The following is a 25,130-nucleotide window of genomic DNA, read 5'->3' on the forward strand; positions in this document are numbered from 1 at the left end:
GTGTTGGTGAGGATTTGGAGAAAGGGGAACCCTCCTGTACTGTTGATGAGAATGTAAACTGAAGCAGCCACTGTGGAAAACCATGTGGAGCTTCCTCAAAAAGTTAAAAATAGAACTACCCTATAATCCAGCAATCACACTACTTAGGTATTTACCCAGAGAACACAAAAATACTAATTCAAAGGGATATATGCACCCTGATGTTTACTGCACCATTATCTACAATGGCCAAATTATGGAAACAGCCCAAGTGTCCATCAACTGAAGAGTTGATAAGGAAGAGGTGGTATATATACATATAATGGAATATCACCACAAAAAAGCATGAAACCGTGCCATTTGCAACAACATGGATGGAGTTTGAGAGTATTATGCTAAGTGAAATAGAGAAAGACAAATACCATGTGATTTCACTCATGTAGAATTTAAGAAAACAAATGAGCAAAGGGGAAAAAAGAGAGGCAAACCAAGAAACAGACTCTTGGGGTGCCTGGCTGGCTCCATCAAAAGAATGTAACATGCGACTCTTGATATCAGAGTTGTGAGTTTGAGCCCTACAGTGGGTGTAGAGATTACTTAAAAATAGAATAAGAAAAAGAAAAAGGAAACACTCTTAACTTTAGAGAACAAACTGGTGGTTGCCAGGGGGAGGTGGGTAGGTTGATGGGGGAAATAGGGGTTAGGGATTAAGGAGTGCACTTGTCTTGATGAGCACTGGGTGATGTATGTAAGTGGTAAATTACTGTACACATGAAATTAATATTACAGTGTATGCGAACTAACTGAAATTAACAAGAAAACATACTTACCCTTTTCCCGATCTATAACAAAAACTGTGACCTACTCCCCTCCAGACACCCTTTTCTCCTTTTCGCATCTTTAACATCTTGAAAGGTGATCCACACTTGCTGTATCTGCCCAGTAGTACTACCTGTTAGCTCCTCAAGGACTCCAGTTGGCTTCTGTTCCCACCCAGTACCTGAGGTGCTCTTGGAAAGGCTTCCTTCATTCCCGTTATGCTAAATGCAGTGGACACTTTTCTTCATTAATTTATTTGACTTCTTAGCATTCAACCCAATTGCCCATTCCTTCCCCCTCTCCTACTTCTTACCTCTCTAGTCACTCCTTGGGATGAATTTGTCATTTCATCCTCTGGATTGCATTACATGCTATTCTTTTGTAGATTTCATCTTACTACACACAGAATAATTGTTTGATCTTGGCTATATTTTTCATACTTGTATCCTTAGCTAGTGCTGGGCATAGAGTAGATGCTCCATAAATACCTGTCAAATGAATAAAAGAAGAGAGGAGAGTGAATCAGACAGAATATGTCTTGAAAATCATATGCTTCAGAGTTAAATTAGATTGAACTATGTGAAATTACCAGTATTAGGCTACTTTTGACTCATGAAAAGGTAACTGTTGTGGTAAAAGTTAGTAGTTTTGCTTATTTGGAGAAAGATGAATTGTTTTGATCTCTTTGTGTAATATTGTATTAAATTCAAGCTTCCTGTTAAAAATCATGCATATTATGATTAATTGCTTATAGATAAAATTTCCTTTAATGCATTTTCAGGTCACCAGAAAGTACCAAATGGTAGTTTATTACATCACTCTATAGTACTAAATGGTACCCATCCCTATAATAAGACAAAAGTAGGACGACTTTGACTTACTAGATTTTATTTAAACTTTTAATGTTGTTTGTGCTCTTTTTCCTCATTTTTCTCAATATTTGCTTCTTTGATATCAGCCAGTGATAGGTGATATACAAAAGTTAATAATTTTTTAGTAGTTTGTATTCTAAAACTTACTAATATAATGTTTTGGCTAATCATACAATTTATATGCAACACTTTTAATATTTAATTTACTTACAGAAAGAGAACTTACTCTGGAAGTTGAAAGGATGAGGCTAGAACATGGAATAAAACGTCGAGACAAGTCACCCTCTCGTTTAGATACATTTCTGAAAGGTATAGAGGAAGAACGAGATTTTTACAAGAAAGAGCTAGAAAGACTCCAACATATAATACAGCGAAGATCTTGCTCTACAAATTATTCTACACGTGAAAAAATTCCAATATTTAAAACACTAGAAAAGGTAATATCTCTCTTTAAGGATGATTGATAATCAGGAGTGTATCTTTATGAACAAACTTTTTCGGTGTTATTGTATTAAATATAACTTTATTCATACTTGTTTTTTAAAAGTTTTTCTTGGGGATCCCTGGGTGGCTCAGCGGTTTAGCACCTGCCTTTGGCCCAGGGTGTGATCCTGGAGTCCCAGGATCGAGTCCCACGTCAGGCTCCCGGCATGGAGCCTGCTTCTCCCTCCTCCTGTGTCTCTGCCTCTCTCTCTCTCTCTCTCTCTCTTTCTATCATAAATAAATAAATCTTTTAAAAAAATAAAAAATAAAATAAATAAAAGTTTTTCTTGGGGCCCCTGGGTGGCTCAATCGGTTAAACATCTGACTCTTGATCTCAGCTCAGGTCTTGATCCCAGGGTCATGATTTCAAGCCCTACATTGGGCTCTATGCTGGACATGGAGCCTACTTAAAAGCGTGGGGAGTTGCGTGCACCTGAGTGGTTCATTCGGTTAACTTTCCACAGACTCTTGATTCTAGCTCAGGTCATGATCTCAGAGTTGTGAAATTGAACCTTGAGTCAGTCATGCTTAACATGTTAAGCATGGAGCCTGCTTAAGATTCTTTCTTTCTCTCTCTCTGCCCCTCCCTGTCACTCGCTCATGCTGTCATGTGCACTCTCTCACTTTCTTTCTCTTAAAAAAAAAGTTTTTCTTAATTTTGGTATTTGTTTTCTTTCATGACCAATACTATAGAAACACTGCATTTATTAGGAAAACTACTTAACAAAGTGTAACATACTGATTTTTGGAAATTAAGGAAAGATTGAATAGCTTAGGTGTGTAGGGTAAGTACAGGGACATCTGGGCTTCCAGAAACTAGAACCAGTAATTCATGCTACTGGATATTTCCTTTCTTTCAGTCCATTATTTTGGGAATCCGCTGCATTTCTCTCTCAAAGCAGAGCGGCTTCGTCCACATGGCAGACATGACATTCTCAGGCTTGGACCAGTCAGAAGGGCGGGTCACATTGTGCATACCATGTTAACCATGCAACAGGAGAAGATAGAGTATGGAAGTGAGTGCAGGGCAGACCATCCCATTTGTCTACTACAACCACATTGACAAGTTGGTAGTCTAAAGATGTGTATTAGGTAAAGTTAACCATGTTTCATGAGAGATTAAAATCATGTATCTCTCTGTTTTCGGTCCTAATTATTTTCAGTGTTTTCTGAATATCATTTGAATTCTTCATTAAGGTTTTTCTTTTTCTTTTTTTAAAGCTTTAGAGCTATAGGAATCCTGGCTTATGAGGCTTATGATTTTAACATTCCACACACTGGATAAAATTAGGGGAAGTTGGGTGTAAAATTAAAACTCAGAACATTTAAAATGTTTAAAAATATCAAGTCGCTGTGACATATACATGAAGATACTAGGTTTAAAAATTTCAGACTTGACTGAATTTATCAGTTGCGTCATTTCTTGAAGATCCCATGTCCATTGTAAAATGGTTTGAAGTTTTCTGATTAGACTTTTTTTAACCTCATTGGCTAATGGGTGAATTTGATTTATAGGTGTTAGTAAAAACACAATGCTATGTTAACTGTTATAAGCAGAATGAATTGTTGGGAAAATACTGTATAAGTTAATTTATGTGTTACTGAGTTGTTTTTTAAGCATATATACTTAGGACTCAGAAAATATTAGTGAATTGATCACCTTCATTGCATAGGAGCATCTTCCATAAAAGGTTGCTTGATCAAGTATTTATTAAATAAAAACTGAGTAGGCAAATATCTCAAAACTTTTAACCTAAATATTTGACTTAACTTCTCCATATGGATTCACAGTTAAAAAATGAGATTTTTTTAAGGTACTGGTAAAATTAGAAGAGATTTTTATCCCCCTTCAACTTAGGTATTTTCTTTTTTTTTTTTTTTTTTTTTTAGGTATTTTCTTACAATGTTCTAATGATACCTGATACAGATAAAGAATTCATTTTCTAAAGTTTAGAAAGATAGGATGTTCAGAGCATTTTAGAATTCCAATAATAAGTTCCAGGAATGGTAGGAAATAGTAGGTGTGTACATGAGTGAAAGTGGTGGAGTGTAGACTGTTGTGAGTTCGGGGCACTAGAGAATGCATCCTCGCCTAAACTTGGGTATTTTAAACATGTTTAGAAACCATATAGCACACAACAAAGACCCCTATAAAGCTGGATTTGGTACACTCTATGGGTTTTCAGCTCCTGCTTTATTGCAAACGGTTAGACACAATTTCTTAGGATTGCAATAATTCAGAAAAAAATACTGACATTTTTAGTGTCAGTGATCTTTGTCAAAAATACACCTGTTGGTTCTCTGCTGTCTGTGGGGTGAGCACTGCCTCCTTTCTCCTTGTACTTGTACTCACTATGGTTTCCATTGTGAGTTTCAAGTATAGTGTAATAGGGCTTTGGAGTTGGAGACCTGATAGAAGTTCCCACTCTACAAATTGCCTTTATGGTCTTGGACAAGTTACTTCACGAAATCCCTGTTTTCAAAGATTAGAGATAATAAGGTCCCAGCATAACAGCTAGTTCCTTATAAATATCGTATTCTTTATTGTTTATTTGCTGGTTCAAAGCACATCAAGTCTAGGTAGAAAGTTAGGTTCAGTTCAACAGGTACATGTTGAGTCGTGCTCTGAATGAGGCATTGGACGTGAGATAAAGAAGACATAGTCTGTTTGCTTATAACCTTTAGTATTGTGCATATATGTGCATGAGCTTGTGTGTATGTATCAGGGACAATGGAGTGGTAAAAGAATTATTAACAATTACATATGAACACAAGTATAAGTATCTGCATATTTATGTCAATCATGATATATTTAGAAAAGACCAAGAGTCCCTGCTTAGGAAGACCAGTAAGTGATTTTGGAGAATTCATATGTTTTAGGTACCATGCTAGGCACTCAAGATGTAGTCAGACCAGATACCTACTGTGACACTCATTGAGCTTACATTTTAGTAGTAAAGACATATAGTAAACACACAATCATGTTAACTTTATAAGCTCATTTATCATAAGTGTTGAAGAGTCAGAAGACTCCTTAGAGAAAGTGACATTTAAGCTGAGACCTAAACAGTAATGAAAGTAGACTGTCAAATCTTTTTTTTTTTAATGTCCTAACTTTATTTACAACCATACTCCTCACTCCCACTCAACCAGATCCTCAGCTTAGCTCTAGGGGAGAAGCTGGATAAGCAGTGACACTTCTGCCAAGCTTAGAGCTCAAGGAGATGTGCAGGGTGAGCCCCTCACTACTTCTGGACTTTTTTCCTGGCTGCTGAATTTTATCAACCATGGCCCCATCTGTGATGCCAATGCAGTGAGACAGGACAAGACTCAGCTCTACTTCATTCCAGTACTCAATGACCACATCTGCAGTACTGTCAAATCTTTATTCACGGAGTCTCCTTTTCTAAAATCTATGCAAACCACCTCCTTTTTATAAGATATTTTTATGTATAGTTAAGTTACAGATTTTCTTTTAGTTACCTAAGCCTTAATTAAGTCCTCAAACCTTAATATGCTTTTGTCCTGTAAAATATTGTATCCTTTAATGTATCCAGGTAATTAATCTTGTCCATTATACCCTGATTTTGCCCTGTTTAGCCCTGTTTAACAAGTGAATAACTTAACTTCTAAGTGGCAGTTTAGGAGTACCTCACACATACCACGTCTACATTGGATATAGTTATGTGCACAGGAGATAGTAACGTATATAAAATGTGTTCCAGTGTACCAGATTATCAGATTATTTCTACCTGGGGCATCTGCATTTAGTACTTTAATATTAAGATATCTTAAATCTCCTCAGGGTCATGAGATCAAGCCCCGTAGTCAAGCTTGGCTGGGCATGGAGCCTACTTAAGATTCTCCCACTCCCTCTGCTCCTCCCGTCCTCACACTCTCACTCTGCCTTTAAAAAAAAAAAAAAAAATATATATATATATATATATACACACACATACATACACACACACACACACGTATATAATATGTATTTATGTATATATACCTTAGATGCCAAGTCTACATTTATCACCTTTATTTTCCACAATAGTCATGAAGATAGTGGATCTTTTGAATGGGACTGAAATAATAGGCATCATCCTGTTTTAGAAATGTTGAAAGTATTTGCTTATTTGGTGAACATCCTTAATGTATATTGCCTGGTAGAAATATTTATCTCATTGCAAAAATAGACTTCACATAGGTTGGAGCTGGGATGGTTGTGGAGGTTGGTGTGGCTGGGAAACTGATCTTAGATTTGGTTAGAAAACACTGAGGAATATGCTAGACCACAATAGTTACTTGCATAGAGTGAGCAGACATGCACATGCCCTCCTAGTCCTTCCCCTGGAGAGAGCTGTAAACTAGGGGTTCCCAACAATTATCATGCATGAGAATCACGGGGAGGGCTTGATAAACTGTAGTTACTAGCCCTATGCCCACAGTTTCTGATTTAGTATGTCTGGGGTGGGCCCACAAACTTGCATGTCTAACAAATTCCTAGATGCTGCTGATGCTTCTCCTCTGGGAAGTACACTTTAGTTACTACCATTAGAAACAAATCCAGGAGAATGACAGTTGAAGTGTATGACAGGATCTGATCAAGTAGTATCATTGGTAGCGGGGTCCCTTCCTGGGCATTTGAAGGCCAGGAAATTTGCCCCGATACTGCCTGCACTCTCATCTTCTGCTCCCATTATGGATAAAAAAATTGTGTTCTTTTTTGTCTATTAACATTCAGTCACTGTCATTACCAACATCCTGTGATGACCATATGGGTGATAATTATAACAAATAATAACTTGTTTTTAAATTATGTTTCAGGGTGATTATAACTCAGAAATTCATCTGATTACAAGAGAAAGAGATGAACTTCAGCGCATGCTGGAAAGATTTGAAAAACATATGGAAGATATACAGTCCAATGTTAAGCTATTGACAGCAGAAAGAGATAAACTAAGTGTCTTATATAATGAAGTAAGAAATTGGTTAAGCTGACAGATTATATAGAACAAGTTAACTATAAGGGAACCAGTATAAATCTTTTAAATTACTGTAATATATGGACCTTGTGATATTCCTTTATAATTAGAATTATCTAAGTACGGTAGTAGTTTCTATTATTGTCCTGTTCCCAAAGCAGAGATTTCTATTACTCTTCCACATTTATTCTTCCTCTTTTCTAGTCTATCTATGTGTCAAGTCTGTTAGAGAAAATCTCCTAAAGCTACCTGGAACAGGTCTTAGCCTGACTCTGAGCTAAGTTTATCCTTGGGATTCAGACATGTTAGGAATCTATCAAACAGTGGGTAGCACCCACGATTTGGGTATATAGGATATTAAGGACTTAGCCCATAATTTAAAAAAACTCTGAGGAAGAGAGAATTGATACAGGTTGGCCCAGTTACAAAGCCTCAGTTATCAGAGAGCAAGGTGAGTCTGTGCAGACCATAGTGTTTAAGTTTGTTCTATGCCAATTTCCCATGAAGTTCTACTTTGAAAGAGGGAGAGGGACATGAAAGATAACGGGTAAAGTTGAAAAAGCTGTTTTTACTTTTGGAGCTTTTTTTTTTTGAATCTGCGGTTGCAAATTGATTAATTTCTGGGCTCTCCCCACTGTTGGCTTGGATTTCAGTTTTCTTGGGTCTGCTTACTTAATTACTTATTGTCCATCTGCTGTCTAGTTTCTGAAATGTTGTAGCTGGCATTTCCCCTCAATCTCCTTGTCATATGGGGTTTTCGTCATCGTCATCGTTATTTTAATCCTTTTCCTCATTTTGTTGGGATTTGGGAAGAGAGCAAAGGTAGCATGTTAGTTTGCCAGGTTTTTTTTTTTTTTTTCCTTTGGAGTATATCCAAAGTGTTTTTATTTATATATTTTAATTCTTTAAAGGCTCAGGAACAGTTACATGCACTAAGACAAGAGTCCGCCCAAACCACAGTCTCCCATAATATCGTTAGTCTTATGGAAAAGGAAAAAGAACTTGCATTATCTGACCTAAGAAGGATTATGTCAGAAAAAGAAGCTTTAAAAGAAAAGTTAAAGGTAAGTTATAAGATCAACTTATTTTTGAAAGGTAATTTATATATAGTTTTCCTCTGAAGTGATTGTTTAGAATGTATGGCTAGATCAAGTGGTTGGCAAACAATGACACATGAACCAAATCCAGACCATTATGTTTTTTTATGACCCATCTGCTAAAAATGTTTTTTACATTTTTAAGTCATTGAAAACCTATAAAAAGAAGAGTATTTCATGACATGAGAACTATGAAATTCAAATATCATCGTCGGTCAACGTGATTGGAATACCAAGCTCATTCGTGTACCGTAGTATTCTGTGTGGCATCTGTTGTGCCACAGTGACAGAACTGAGCGTTTTGCAGCAGAAACTGGCCCACAAAGCCTAAAATGTTTATTATCCGGTTCTTTAGAGAACCTCTGATCTCAATAGGAAGTTCTTTCCTCATGTGGAAGGACCTTAACCTTTTTTTTTTTAATCTAAAACAACTTGACTGAGTTATTCACATACTATTCAGTTCACCCATTTAAAGTATACAGTTCAGTGGTTTTTAGTATATTCAGAGACTTGTTCAGCCAGCCTACCACCACAATTTTAGAGCATTTTCATTACGTCGAAAAGAAACCCTGGAACCTGTTAGCAGCTGTTCTCCATTGTGCCCTGGCCTCCCCAGGCCTCGGTGATCACTGAGCTACTTTCCATCTCTGTAGATTTGGTTACTCTGAACATTTCATATAAATTGAATCCTTTTCTATGTGTTTTTTTTTTTAATCTCTGGCTTCTCTCACTTTGCATAATGTTTTCAAGTTCATCTATGTAGTATGTATCAATACTTTATTCCTTTTTATTGTGGAATAATACTCCATTGTATGGATAGACATTTTAATTTTCATTGATGTGGTTTCTACTTCTTGACTATTATAATAATGATGCTTTGAGCATTCGTGTACAACCATTTGTTGATGTAGGTTTTTATTATCTTGAGTATATACCTAGGTTCATAGGATAACCATAACCATTTGAGCAACTGCCAGTCTATTTTCCAAAGCAGCTGTACCATTTATATTTCACCAGCAGTATTTAAAAGTTCTAATTTCGGATGCCTGGGTGGCTCAGCAGTTGAGCGTCTGCCTTTGGCTCAGGGTGTGATCCTGGGATCCCGGATCAGGCTGCTTGCAGGGAGCCTGCTTTTCCCTCCGCCTATGTTCTGGGTCTCTCTCTCTCTCTCTCTCTCTCTCTCTCTCTCTCTCTCTCTCTCTCCCTGGCTCTCATGAATAAATAAAATCTTTAAAAAAAATAATAAAAGTTATAATATCTCTGCATCCTCACCAACACTTGTTATTATGCCTTCTTTATTACCATCATGCTGGTAAATGTGAGGTACTATCCATTGTGGTCTTGATTTGCATTTCCTTGGTGGCTAATGACATTGAGCATCTTTTCATGTGCTTATTTGGCCATTTGTATATCTTTGGAGAAATGCCTAAAAATGTCAACAGAATCCATTGGATTATTGTCTCTTTGTTATTGAACTGTCCAAGTATTCTATGTCTTGGTTAGGAGCTCCTTATCAGTTACATGATTTACAAATACTTTCTCCCATTCTGTGGTTTGCCTTTTCATTTTCTTCTTTTTTTTTTTTTTTTTTTTTTTTTTTTGCCTTTTCATTTTCTTAATGAGAAGAGTTTTTAATTTTGATAAAGTCCAGTTTATTTATTTATTTATTTTTTTTTTCTCTAAAGTCCAGTTTATATATATTTTTTGTTGCTTGTGTTCTTGGTGTCCTATTTAGGGGCAATATTTTATATTTTCTTTTATAAAATAAAAAAAATGTGTGAATGTACATAAAACATTAAACAGTTCTTGTAACATGATAAGAACGCAACATTAGCTGTTATTGTTACTTTTATGGATTCTTAGTTTACTTCCAGTAAATACTATTGAATTAATGCTTGGAAATTAGCAGCTCAGGTTAGCAATAAGAACATTTAAGCATTATAAGGTAGTCTTTATGTCATACATTTTCGGTTAAAATTTTATCCCAACAAAATACTTTTAATTGAGATCTTTTGGAATACTGCCTTGCAGAATGTGCTTTCTTATAAAAATAAGTGTTAAAATTACCAAATGGAAAACTTATATGCAGTGTGACAGCTTTTAGCATAAGGTACTGATTTATTCTTTTCCATATTCGTTGAAAGGACCAAGGAACGTAGAAACAGGATTTTAAAATGCAGTAGTACTGAAAGCTCAGAATAAGTGATATTCATATTACCAGAATCTTTCTAGATTTACTTAAAAACTAGTCATCTCAATCCTTAAGCATCTGGTAGTTTCCTGTTATTTGACTACCCACCCAGTTGGCAAACCAAGTATCATCACTCACTCCTCTCTCCTGTAAAGCACTTTTCTCTCAATTACCGAGTCCTACGTGTGCTGCCTGTTAAATAATAATTAACATTTATTAAGTTCTTTTCACGTGGGAAACTCTGTTCTAAGACTTTTCACGTGAGCTGTCTCAGTAAATCTTCACAGTTGACTTTTCAGATAGCTAATGCTTACAGATGTGGTCTCTGAGTTACAGCGAGTTTAAATGATTTGCCCAAGATCACTTAACTATAAAGTCACATGGAGTCTGGATCCTGAGCCCCAGTTAGTTTCTCTTGAATCTGTGTACTTCTTTCCACTCCCCTGCTGCATCCCATTCTGGCCATTATTCTCTCCCAGCTGCATTAGTATGTCAGCAGCCTCCCAAATGTGTATTTTACACTGAAGGCAGAATCACCTTTCAGAGATATAAATGTGATCAGATCGCTTTTTATTTAAAATCTGTGAACTGTTTTCAAAGACTTCAGTGATTCGCTTTTGCTTACTTGGAGGTCTAGCTTCTTTTCCCCAAACTCATCTCTCCCGGTTCCCCTACCTCATTTTCTCAACTCCAAGTCCCCAATTTTCTTTTTTTTTTTTTTTTTTTAAATTTTTATTTATTTATGATAGTCACAGAGAGAGAGAGAGAGAGGCAGAGACACAGGCAGAGGGAGAAGCAGGCTCCATGCACCGGGAGCCTGACGTGGGATTCGATCCCGGGTCTCCAGGATCGCGCCCTGGGCCAAAGGCAGGCGCTAAACCACTGCGCCACCCAGGGATCCCAGTCCCCAATTTTCTACAAAGGCTATTGAAAAGTCTTTCACTCCTTACAGTACTTTCAACTGGCTAACTCCTATCATCCTTTAGAGCCAGGTTAAACATTTCCTCGTGCAGGAAATGGACCCTAGACTCTAGATTCCCTTTCAATATGTTGCCATATAGTTCATTTTCCTAGCAGAATATTCATGATTTAACTATAATATCTTATTTAAGGTTGTCTTATCTACTAGGCTTTAGTAACTATAATGTCAAAGGCTTTATCCATTTTACTTACTGTGTATTCCTAACATTGTGCTTGGTGCTTGGTATGCAGTATGTCCTTAATACTGATTGAATGATTTAATAAAACATGCACCAGAGTGACCCTTCCAACCAGATATATGATCCAAACATCAGGTGTCTTTATTTGTTTTTAATTAATAACATGGATAGAAGTATGAATCTGCACTAGAAAAAGTCTCAGGGAACACCAGCTTATATAATTTATCCTATACTTAACATCAGCAAGAGTTGGATAAGGTAACCTGACCAAAGAAATAGTAGTTGTGTTTTACACCGTTGACTAGCCTATTCTTGAAATTTTGATCTCTTGTATGGCCCTGTAGAATTCTTTCCTATATCTTTGTGATCTCATCTTTTCTTCTTTGCCCTTTGTTCCTCTGACATGTCTCATAAGGGCATACTCCTGATCATACTTAACTTGCTGGTTTTTTCCTTTTATAGTTGTACTACTGGAGTGGTCTATGTAAATCTTTAAAAACAAATCCATGCCATTCTGTGTCTTCTATTACAAGCACACATGGAGATAGTATATAAGGATAAGAAATTCTTGTCCTTTTTTTTTTTCAACCAAAAGCATCATTATTATAAAATGTCTAATGATTTTCTTTCTAAAACCTTTCTATGTCATAAAAAGATAAATAGAATTGTACTGTAGACTTGCATTACTTTGCTAATTTTGTTTTGATATCTGGTGTGAATGAACATCTTCCATAAAATTCTTTTTCAGAGTCTCCAGGAAATGAGTATTTTTGAAAAATCAAAATTAGAGAAAACTATTGAACATTTGACATGTGTTAATCATCAGGTAATTAACAAACTGGATTTGGGGTAAATTATATTGTATGGCTAACTATTTCAATTACAGTTTCAGCATTTTATATATTTTTAAAGTTACAAAATAGTATGCTAATTTAAAAATAAAAAAAAACAAAATAATATGCTAGAGATGCTGTGTAACAGTGATTAGGAGTATATACTCTGAAGGCTGATTACTTGGGTTCATATACTTTTTTGTCACCCATTACCCGTAGATAAGCTACTCAAACTTTCCATCCCTCAGTTTACTTGTAAAATGGAATGGTGCTAGTACTTACTTCTTAAGTTTTTATGAAGATTAAACGAGTTAATACACGTCAAGAACTTGGAAGAATCGCTGACCTGTGGTAGAGCACTCAGTAGGTGTTAGTTATGATTATTGTTGTTTTGTTAAAGATCAGGCATAGAGGAAAAAATGAAATTCATTTTCATTCCTTATTGCTCTCTAAAATATAATTTTTTAACAAATGTTTATGTGTTCTCACAGTCCTTTGTTTTCTTGGTGTTTTGTTTTGGCTAGTTTCCTTTACTATATCTTAAATGTTTTTATTTACCATGTCTTTGAATTCTATAATCTGTTTCTATCAACTTTGGGTCAGTTGATTTTTTTTCTGCTCATCATGGGTTACATTTTCCTGATTCTTTGTATGTTTGGTAACTTTAGATGTCAGACATTATGAATTTTACCTTCTTGGTTGCTGGATAACTTGTATTCCTGTAAATACTCTTGAGGTTTGTTGTAGCATACAATTAGATCAGATGGAAATAGCTTGAGTCTTTTCAGTTTTGCTTTTAAGCTTCATTAGGTGGGATCAAAGTAGCATTTAATCCTGGACTAATTTTGTTTCGTTACTAGGACAAAACCGTTTTGAGTACCCTATCTATTGCCCCATGAATTATAAGGTTTTCAAATGACTGAAGGGAACAAGAATTACTTTGACTTTTTCTTAGTTCTTTCTCTGGCATTAACTTCTTCAGTGTTCTGTTCAACTGAACATTTAAAGGACACCTTTTACAGATCTCTGGAGATCTGTCTGTGTAGCTCTCCTCCAGTATCTGCCTAACTGCCTTAGCCTCCCCTGACATTCAGTTGTGTCTTCTGAACTTAGGGGAACACCAGGCTTCACCTGCGTTCCTTTCCTTATGCCACAGCCTAGAAATTCTTGAAGCAGTAAGCTGAAGCAATCGTAGGGCTCATCTTATTTGTTTCTTGTCCCTCAGGGTCAGTGTCCATCACTGCCTGATGCTCAGTGTGTTGAAAACCATTGTTTCATGTATCTTGTCCTATTTTTAGTTATTTCAAGTAGAGGGGTCCCTGTCACTCCAGCTTGCCCAGAGGTTGAAAGTGAGAATTAACTGAAAAATGTATCTAAAGTACTAGAGGGAGGGGATTCCTGGGTGGCTCAGCGGTTTAGTGTGCCTCCTTTGGCCCTGGAGTCCCGGGATCAAGTCCCACATCGGGCTCCCTGCATGGGGCCTGCTTCTCCCTCTGCCTGTGTCTCTGCCTCTCTCTGTGTGTCTCTCATGAATAAATAAATAAAATCTTAAAAAAAATAAAGTACTAGAGGGACGCCTGGGTGGCTCAGCAGTTGAGCATCTGCTTTCAGCCCAGGGTGTGATCCTGGAGACCCAGGATCGAGTCCCACATCGGGCTCCCTGCATGAAGCCTGCTTCTCTCTCTCTGCCTTGGTCTCTTTCTCTTTCTCTGTGTCTCTCATGAATAAATAAAATCTTTAAAAAAAAATAAAGTACTAGAGGTCATTGGAAGGAGACTAGGATATAGCAAATGTAAAATAAGTCAAAGCCTTAGAGAATAAAGTGAGAAAGTCTAACATACATTTAGCCAAAATTCTAGGAGAATGTAATAGAATGTATGAGAGAGGCAGTATTTGAAAAGATAATGACTGATAATTTTATAGCTATTCTAAAACCACAGGAATTCTCTGATTCAAAATGCACAGTGAGGAATTCCTGGGTGGCTCAGCGGTTGAGCATCTACCTTCTGCCTTCGGCTCAGGGTGTGATCCCTGGGTCCTGGGATCAAGTTCCGTGTCACGTTCTACACAGGGAGTCTTCTTCTCCCTCTGCCTGTGTCTGCCTCTCTCTGTGTGTCTCTCATGAATAAATAAAGTCTTTTAAAGAAATGCACAATGAAAAATGCCCTGGAAGTATGACAGTTCCCAAAGAAGAAAAAAGAAAAGAAAAATCCATACCATTTTAATAGAGATAAGATACTTATGTAGTAATTTGCTGAATCTTTATAGAAAATATAATACCTTGTTGAAAGACATTAAAGACCTAAATAAGTGAAGAGCTATATCAGGTTTATAAAAAAGGTGACAGACATCATATTTATAAAAAAAAATGTAAATTCTCCCCAAATTGATCTATAGAATTGATATAGTTCCAGATGAAGTCCCAAGATGTGTGTGTAAATTGACAATGGATTTTAAATTTTACATGGAGGGGATCCCTGGGTGGCTCAGCGGTTTGGTGCCTGCCTTTGGCCCAGGGCGTGGTCCTGGAGACCCGGGATCGAGTCCTGCGTTGGGTTCCCAGCATGGAGCCTGCTTCTTCCTCTGCCTGTGTCTCTGCCTCTCTCTCTCTCTCTATGTCTATCATGAATAAATAAATAAATCTTTAAAAAAATAAAAATAAATTTTACATGGAAACAGAGCTAAGAATCACAAAGAAATTTTAAAGAAGATCTTGGTGTAGAACTTAGCCTACTGGATGCAAAGACTTTACAGTTAATAATTAATACATAGTGGTAGTTCACAAAGATTAAAGGAAAATGGTAAAAATCCAGTAAAGAGTAAACCCACAAAAAAAAAAAAAAGAGTAAACCCACAAATCCACAAATACATGAAAACTTTATCTATCAAGGACTCAGATCAGTGAGAAAAGATTATACATCAAATATACCATACCCAAAAATCAGTTCAAGGTTATTTGCAACCTTGAATGTTCAAGGAATAGCTACAGTTTTTGAAAGAAAATATAGGAGATGGGGTGTGTTGGTGGCTCAGTTGGTTAAGATTCTGAATCTTGATCCCAGCTCAGGTCTTGATCACAGGTCTTGTGTTCATGCCCTGCATTGGGCTCCACACTGGATGTGGAGTCTACTTTAAAAAAGAAGACGAAGGGCACCGGGTGGCTCAGCGGCTTAGCACCGCCTTCAGCCCAGGATATGATCCTGGAGTCCCAGGATCGAGTCCCACGTTGGGCTCCCTGCATGGAGCCTGCTTCTCCCTCTTCCTGTGTCTCTGCCTCTCTCTCTCTCTCTCTCTCTCTCTCTCTCTGTGCTTCTCATTAATAAAATAAAATAAATAAAGTCTTTTTTAAAATTAAAAAAATAAAATTAAAAATAAGAAGAAAAGCAGAAAATCTTTTTGACTTGGGAAATAATAATAGCAATAATTCATAAAGCATTTACTGTGTGTCAGGCACTTTCTCAACATTTTATAGAACTTTAAAGAGGAAATTTCCCTAACATCTCTTGGCTAGCAAGTGTTTGCTGCCAGAATGTAAGCTCCTAAACACAGATGAAAGAAAACAGATAAATAGGACCTTGTTGACAAGAACTCCCTTGTTCATCAAATGGCCATTAATTGAAAAGACAAGCCACTAAGAGAATTTGCTATACATTTAACCAAAAAAACCCCAAAAAAACAAAAAACAGTAACAGAAAATGTGAATTGACACTTCATGGCAGAAGAAATTATAAATGGTTAATAAACCTAAAAAGGTGTTCTACATCACTAATAGAGGAAATACAACTTATAACTATAATAAAAACATTTTATATATATCAGGGCATCAGAAATTAAAAAGTTAGGGGCACATGGCTGGCTCAGTCAGTAGAGCATGCAACTCTTGGTGTTAGTGTTGTAAGTTCAAGCCCCACGTTGGGTGTAGAGATTACTTTTTAAAAAATAAAATCTTACAAAAAAATTAAGTTATAACACACATAATTTAGCAAATATATGTCAGGGAGCAAACAGGTACCTTTTTGGAGGGTAATTTGGCATTGCGTAGCAATGTTCTATGAGCCAGGAAATCCATTTCTTGCGGAGAACCCTGGTTGGAGGTCAGCAAACTGTGGCCCCCAGACCAAATCTGACCTCTAGTCTGTCTTTGTTTTGTTTGTTGGTTGGTTGGTTGTTTGTTTTAAAAAGATTTTATTTCTCCATGAGAGACAGAGAGAAAGGCAGAGATATAGGCAGAGGGAGAAGCAGGCTCTATGCAGGGAGCCCAACGTGGGACTGGATCCCAGGTCTCCAAGATCACGCCCTAGGCTGAAGGCAGGCACTAAACTGCTGAGCCACCCAAGCATTCCCACTAGTCTGTCTTTGTAATAAAGTTTTTATTGGAACACAGCCATGTTTATCTTCTACACATTGCTTGTGGCTATTTTTATTTTACTTTACTTTTACTTCACTTCACTTTACTTCACTTTACTTTACCAAGGAGTGAGGGCAGCAGACCATAGTACTCACAAAGCCTAAAATATTTAACTCTCTGGTAGAAAACAAGAAACAATATTGATGTCAGTTATGAGGAAAATAGAGAAATGGTGGTAGTAATTCACACAGTGAAGTATTATGGAGCAGTGAAAATGAGTGAATAGTAGCTGCAAACATCAATGTGTGTGAATCTTATAAATACAGTGTCAAAGAGCATGGCAGTATGATTCTACTTTTGTAGAGTTCAAAAATATGCAGACCTAAACTATATGTTATTTAAAGATTCATACAGATATGGTACACCAATAAAAATGTAAGAAATGAGAAACATAAGGACTCCTGATAGTGGTTACTGTGGCAGGGTTTGGGGAATATGATTGGAGACTGCTCACAAGTAGTTTCGGGGTTCAGGTAATATATTTTTAAGCCAGATAGTAGATATATAATTTAATTTTTTTTGTTCTTTATACAATACATGTATTCCTGTTTGTACATGATATACCCAAGGGATTTTGAAATATATTTTTTTATTTTGAAATATTTTTAGTGCCAAAAAAAAAGTTTCCTTTCCTACCTCTTTACCCCCAAAACTACTAACAACGATCATAATTCCTCCTGATATTTACCTCCCTGTTTCTAAATAATGTGCTGGTATAACTGCTTAGACTTGTCTTAACTTCGTTGATTGAAGGTTATTTAGTGAGTATCTGTGATGTTAGATACCTTTTTCTTCCCCCATTATTTCAAACATAGTTTTATTATATATTATACTTACTTTAGTAGTAACCATCTGTATTATTATGACTTCTTGTGGCCCATGGGTTGGCCAAATGGGATAGTACTACTCTTGCCTTTTCTCTTATGGATCTTTTTCCTGGAGTTAATAATTGCCTTTTTTTCCTTTTTGTTATTTTTCCGTTTTCATTAAACCTGTTGCTAATTTTTGTCAAGAACTCCAACATCTCTACCACATACCTATCAGTTGTTTTTGAACATTCAAACCTATTAGTTTTGTTTTTTCCTGCTGAAGACTTCCCTTCTTGAGCTTTCCATTATCTCGCTCAATTGTGGACTGTCCTTCTCTTAAGAATTTCTCTGTCCTCCTCTTCTGTATTGAATCTTACATTTTATTCTTGTTTTTTTTTTTTCCTTCATCCTTGTATAGCACCTTTTCTAACAGGTTCCTGGAAAAGACTACATGAGAGAAAATTTTTTTGGTACACTGCTTGTCTGAAAATGTCTTTATTCACATTTCATAATTGATTTATGATTTGGCTTAGGTATATGGAAATCTAGATTAGAAAATTATTTTCAGTAAAAATTTTGAATATTGTTTTCCATTGTCTCTTAACTTCCTTTGAGATGTCTGATATTATTCTATACCATAGTCCTTTGGACATGACATGTTTTTATTTCTGAAAACACAGAATTTGCTCCTTACCTCTTGTTTTCAATTTCTTGGGTAATTTACTGTACTATTCTATTTTCTCCCTCTGGAACCTTTTTTTTTTTTTTTTTAAATAAGCTCTGTACTCGGCATGGGGCTTGAACTCATGACCCAGAGATCAAGAGTCACATGCTGAACCTACTGAACTGGCCAGGCACCCCTCTGGAACTTTTATTAGTTGGTTTTGGACCTCCTAAGGAGATCTAAGTAAAGTTATTTTCCTTTCTCCCTTATTTGCTCTGACTTTTTGTTCTTCTTTGAGATTTCATCAACTTTATCTACTAACTCTTCTATTGATTTATTTTAAAATTTAGTTATATTTTTGGTTTCTAAAAGAACTTTCTAGAAAGAGGTAGGAGCTCTCTAGGGTATGACAGTCCCAGTGTAGATTTTCTTGCCCCAAATAGCAGTAGTTTTTAGGTTCAGAAACTTTGCTTTAGGTTGTATCTTTCTTCCACTTTTCAGTCACTATTCGATCTCCTCTTTGTCTTCCACAAGGTATAGATGTCAGTATCCACTACTGATTTTCTTGTTCTCTATGTCTTGTGAGTACTTAACTTTCTATTCCTTTACTGTCATTTCCAAAGTGAGGGGAGATCAAATGTGTGCGGTCATTCTACAGTTTTAGCTGGAAGATTTCTATTTAACACAAATATTTCTTGGTTTTGAGTTTTATATATAGATCGTTATTCCATTTAGAATTTATTTTTGTATATAAAATAAAATAAAAATCTATTTTTTTCTTCAATGAGTGGCTGTCCCAACTCTGTTTTTAAAGAGCATTTTCTTTTCCCACTTACCTTAAAATGCTGCCTTTTCTAAATTTACATCTGTGCACATAAACATATATTTGCTCATTTGTGTGAAATCCACAGTGTTTAATAGTAGCTTTTAATTTATTCTGGTATCTCATAAATCCCCCACAAATTTTCCTATTCTGTTTTTTCCTAAATGAACTTCAGAATGAAATCTAAGCTACTACCTTCCTTATTTTGAAAAAGGTTCTGTTAGGATTCTTACCGAAATTTCACTGAATTTACAGTTATCTCATTAACTTTTAATATATTCCCAATATTGTGTTTCCATTCAGAAACATGTTGTGTCTTTACATTAAATCAGTTTGTGTTTTATGTCCTTCAGGAAAATTTTACAGTTTCTTCATCTAAATCTTGCCTGTTTTGTGTTTGGGTTATAGTATTTTCTGTTCTGATTTTTCTTCAACCTAGCCCTGTGTACTTACTGTTTTTTAGACATTCCTCAAAATGTTTGCTCTATTTGCTAATGGTTTCCCTTCCTTTTTCCTTGTTGTTATGGATATATTCTTTTCTTCCTTTCTTGCTCTTTTATTTTGTATCTTTTTTTTTTTCATTTCACTGATATTGAAAAGGAGAGGTAAATGTGTATGCCCATTCTGACATCTAGAACCTAAAGTTGTACACATGACTTTTAAAGTATGGTTAAGGGCAGCCCAGGTGGCTCAGCGGTTTAGCGCCACCTTCAGTCCAGGTCGTGATCCTGGAGACCGGGGATTGAGTCCCATGTCATGCTTCCAGCATGAAGCCTGCTTATCCCTCTGCCTGTCTCTGCGCCTCTCTCTCTCTCTGTCTCTCATGAATAAATAAATAAATAAAATCTTTAAAAACAAATAAATAAATAAAAATAAAGTATGGTTAAATAAATCTAATTTATTTCCTTAGTTTTCCTCCAGAAATATTATTAAGGAGTACTTAGGAAGACAAAACTGAAACATCTATTAATTTTTTTAATTTAAATTATAGCTTGAAGATGAAAGATGTGATTTAAAATCTAAAATGTTAATAATGAAAGAAACAGTAGAGTCATTAGAGAACAAAGCAAAACTCCAAGCTCAAAAACTTAGCCATGTGGCTGGTGACTCATCTCATCAGAAGACAGAGATGAACTCTCTTAGGTAAGTTTATTGAAAGTTTTGTTATTTGACTTCTGGGAACAAATTAGTGGCTATGGAAGGTTCTTAGTGGTGGCATTTTGGACTGGGCCTTTGAGCAGTTGACCTTGCAGCAGGATCACCTGTGGAGATTTTGAAAAGTATGAGTTTAAGGGCAGATTCACTGAGCCAACCTGAGTAGGTTTTGAGTATCTCTATTTTTAAAAACTCTCACAGATTTTTATACTTATTTCCTTCAAAAATTCCCCTTAGCTACCTCCTATTATTTATACTCCCTACTACTGTAGGGTTGCTGAAAATTACAGGATTTTTTTGCTTGCCATTGTCCTTGTCTTTCTTCTTTCAAAGAATATAAAATAAGAATATGCATATACAGAATCTAAAATGCAATGCATCTGAAAGTTAAGAAGGTCAGTATGGAAAAATAAGCTATATCTATAGGTTAGAGTCAGGTTATGAAGGACATTGTGTGATAACCAAGAGTGTGTGGATTTTACTTTATAAATATGGAGAACAAACAAATTTTAACCCAAGGGATGATGTTAGTGTTTATTAGTGTGCCTTTTACGAAGTAAACTCTGGCAAAAATTAGGAAGATGTATTTGGAGTCATAAGAGACTGATGGCAAACGTTGGAGACCATGTGTCTGGACTGGAAACAGTGGCAATGAACTTTAAGAGAGGCTAGATTTAGGAAACATTTCTTCATAAAATCAAAAGGAGTGGATGATTTATATCAGAATGATAGAGTAATGCAGAATGTGTTTGCCTTAGGAGATTGGGTCTTTGTTTAGCTCTTAGTAAATTTAAAACACAGAACATTGGGCAGCCCCGGTGGCGCAGTGGTTTGGCGCTGCCTGCAGCCCCGGGGTGTGATCCTGGAGACCCGGGATCGAGTCCCACGTCAGGTTCCCTGCATGGAGCCTGCTTCTCCCTCTGCCTGTGTCTCTTCCTCTCTCTCTCTCTGTGTCTCTATTGAATGAATGAATGAATGAATGAATGATTAAAATCTTAAAAAAAAAGAAAAAAAGAAAACAGAACATTGAAGGAAACAAAAAGTCAGCAAAGTTTTTTTCTGGGCTGGGTAGCTGTAATAAGTAAAAAGACTTAAGATCAGAAGAAGATCACTCTGAAGAATCAGAGGAGATATTCCTCTCTAAATTACATTTGCAGTAATGATCAGAAAAAGATTTTCAGATGCCAACATGACATTGCATATGTAAAACTAAATCACTCCTGAGATAATAACAACTTGAGATTAGAAAGGATTGTAGTAATGATGATTAGAAAGAAGATGGGAAAAAAAAAGAAGATTGATGGGTTTTCAGTCAGTTAAGTGTCTGCCTTCAGCTCAGGCCATGATCCTGGGCTCCTGGGATTGCCCTGCACCCTGCTGAGCAGGAAGCCTGCTTCTCCCTCTTCCTCTTTCCCTCCCCACTGCTCATGCTCTTTCTTGATCTTTCTCTCTCAAATAGGTAGAATCTTTTTCTAGAAGATTTACTTTATTTGAAGTAGTGAGAGACGGCACATGAGCTGGGGCTGTGGAGGGGTGCAGAGGGAGAGGGAGAAGCAAGTTCTCCACTGAGCAGAGAGCCAGACTCCGGGCTTGATATCAGGACCCTGGGATCATGATCTGAGCAAAAGCAGATGCTTAACCAACTTAGCCACCCAGGCACCCCTGAAATAGGTAGAATTTTTTGAAAAAGAAAGTGGGACACCTGGGTGGCTCAGTGGTTGAGCGGTCAGCCTTTGGCTCAGGGCATAATCCCAGGGTCTGGGATCGAGTCCCACTTCGGGCTCCCTGCGGGGAGCCTGTTTCTCCCTCTGCCTATGTCTCTGCTTCTCTCTCTGTCTCTCTCATGAATAAATAAAAATCTTTTTTAAAAAAATAAAGAAAGATTGATAAATTAAAAGTGCTAGTGAATAGTGGAATGGATATTTCTGAAAACTAGGTTTGTAAAATAGAAAACAAACTCAAGTAATTCATCTAGAATTCAGAACCCAGAAGAATAAAAGGAAATGATGAAAGACACAGACCTAATATACAAATAATGAGAATTGCAAAATATATAATAAAATAAACAGCAGGATTGAAAATCCAAGGAATAATTAGGAAAAGAAAGACCAACATCTGTTCATAAGGAGATGTGTGATTATCAAACAACTTTAACAAATTAAAATCAAGAGATCATTGTCTGATTAATTAAGGAATACTATATTAGGAACTCACATAGAGTATCTCCAATTTTTGCCTTTTGTTGCTCTGACTACAAATCTTCATAAGTTTGACTTTAGTTAGAACTAAGGTGAAAGCTGCTTTTTTCTTTTTTTCTTTTTTTCTTTTTTGTGAGTGCTACATACATCCTCTGGAAAGCTAGCTGAAGGGATCAGCCTATCTTCGTCTGGTTTATGTCTTTACTCAGCTCCAAAGTATAGATACTACGATGTATTTCTGTCAGCCAGAATTATTAGTCTACCTGTTTTCCTCTTGTGTTGAGCTGTCAGGAACTGGCATTTAATCCATTTTGCTTTTCCTTTACACTGTAGCCAAAACTCCCCATTTCCTTTTCTCACAGGAGACCCTCTCAGTTTGTTTGTTTTTTTTTTAATCCCCTGCAGAGAGCCTTATGCAAGACTCTATCACGGGACCCCTGGATCACAACCTGAGCCAAAGGCAGATGCTCAACCACTAAGCCACCTGGGTGCCCCCCTTCTCAGTTTTACATGGAGGAGCTTTCAAGTGCCCTTGGATCCCCTAGCATACAGCTCCTTTCACTTTTTTTTTGTTGTTGTTATAATATTCTTTTCTTTGGTTAACCCCGTGTACTGTTTCTCTCATAGACACTGTATTATAGGAAAGGATTATGAGGACTTTTTGTTTACCTTGTATAACCTGGGAAGGGCACCTGGGCGGTTCAGTGGTTGAGCATCTACCTTTGGCTCAGGGCATGGTCCTGGAGTCCCAGGATCGAGTCCTATGTTGGGGTCCCCTAGAGGAACCTGCTTCTCCCTCTACCTATGTCTCTGCCTCTCTCTGTGTGTCTCTCATGAATAAATAAAATTAAAAAAAAAAAAAAATACCTTACAGAAACCAAAAAACTATTAAAACTAATAAATGAACTCAGTAATGTTGCAGGATACAAAGTTAATATATAGAAATCTTTTGGGTTACTGTACACTTAATACAGAATGAGCAGAAGGTGATGTTAAGAAAATTCCTTTTTTAGTTGCATCCAAAAGAATAAAATACCTAGGAATAAATTTAACCAAGGAGGTAAAAGACCTGTAATCTGAATATTATAAGACTTTGATGAAAGTAATTGAAGATGACAGAAATAAATGGAAAGAAAGACTGTGTACATGGATTTGAAGAATATTGTTAAAATGTTTATACTACCCAAATCAATCTACAGATTCAGTGCATCCTAATCAAAATACCACAAACATTTTTTACAGAACTAGAATGAAAAATCTTAAAATTTAGACAGAACCATAAACCCTCCAAGTAGCCAAAGCAATTTTGAGAAAGATTGAAGCTGGTGGTATCATGCTCCCAGATTTCAAACTACTACAAAGCCAGAGTAATCAAAACAGTATGGTACTGGCACACAAAAACACATTCTAATCAATGGAACAGAACAGAAAGACTGGAAATAAATGCACTCTTATATGGTCCATTAGTTTGTGGCAAAGGAGGCCATAATATACAATGGAGAAAAGATTGCTTCTTCAATAAATGGTGTTGGGGAAACTGGACCACTTTCTTATACCATATACAAAAAATAAACTCAAAATGAATTAGAGCCCTAAATGTAAGATTTGAAATTATAAAACTCTTAAAAAGAAAACAGGCAGTAAACTCTTGGTTATTGGTCCAATATATTTTTTGGATCTTTCTAAGGCAAGGGCAATAAAAGCAAAAATAAACAATTGGAACTATATCAGACAAACGCCTTTGCACAGTAAAGGAAACCATCAACAAAATGAAAAGGCAGCCTACATAGATACATGGGCTTATTTCTGGACTTCTCCCAATATTGTGAACAATATTTGCAAATCATGTATCTCATTAGAGGTTAATATCCAAAATATATAAAGAACTCATACAACTGAACACCAAAAAATAATCAATTAAAAAATGGGTGGAGGATGTGAATAGACATTTTTCCATAGATGTTTAGATGGCCAAGAAACACATGAAAAGATGCTCGACATCACTAATCATCAGGAAGTACAAATCAAAAGCACAGTGAGATATCACCTAAGGCTATCAAAATGGCTAGAATCAAAAAGACAGTAAGTAACAAGTGTTGGTGAGGATATGGAGAAAAAAGAAGCCTCATTCACTGTTGGTGGATATGTAAATTGGTGCAGCAACTGTGGAAAACAGTGTGGTGGGTCTTCAAAAAAAAGTACCATATGATCCAGTGATTTTTCAAAGAAAATTAAAACACTAATTCAAAAAGTTATATACACTCTTATGTTTACTGCAGCATTTACAAGAGCCAAGATAGGGAAGCAACTCAAGTATCCATTGATAAGTGGATTAAAAAATGTAAAAAAAAAAAAAAAGATATAGTATATACATATACAGTGGCATATTACCATAAAAAAGCATGAGCTCTTGTCATTTTGTGACAATCTGTGAAAACATGGATGGACCTAGAAGCTATTACACTAAGTGACAAAGACAAAGAAAGAGAAGTCACAGGGATGTAAAGTACAGCGGAGAGAATATAACCAGTAGTATTGTAATCACTTTGGTGACAGGTGGTAACTAGATCTTTTGTGGTGGTCATTTTGTAACATATAAAAAGTCAAATCACTATGTTGTACACTTAAAGCTGGTATACAGTATTATATACCAAAGC

The 25,130-nt window shown here is 36.3% G+C and overlaps 1 protein-coding gene across 5 annotated transcripts in view; it reads left to right on the forward strand.

Moving 5' to 3' along the window:
- The window catches only part of CEP135 (centrosomal protein 135), a 78,360-nt gene that overhangs the window by 25,277 nt on the left and 27,953 nt on the right, over nt 1-25,130 (forward strand). For all 5 annotated transcript variants that reach the window (XR_007401713.1, XM_025435594.3, XM_025435593.3 and 2 more), the window contains exons 11-15: nt 1,884-2,107; nt 6,978-7,130; nt 8,047-8,199; nt 12,332-12,409; nt 20,112-20,263. Coding sequence is in view for 4 of the 5 variants with exons in the window: in XM_025435594.3 (XP_025291379.3) it covers nt 1,884-2,107; nt 6,978-7,130; nt 8,047-8,199; nt 12,332-12,409; nt 20,112-20,263 (760 nt within the window). In the remaining variant the exon portion in view is untranslated. The remainder of the gene's footprint in view (nt 1-1,883; nt 2,108-6,977; nt 7,131-8,046; nt 8,200-12,331; nt 12,410-20,111; nt 20,264-25,130) is intronic.

Source organism: Canis lupus, chromosome 13, assembly GCF_003254725.2.
Source record: "Canis lupus dingo isolate Sandy chromosome 13, ASM325472v2, whole genome shotgun sequence".
In the NCBI taxonomy this organism is placed as follows: domain Eukaryota; kingdom Metazoa; phylum Chordata; class Mammalia; order Carnivora; family Canidae; genus Canis; species Canis lupus.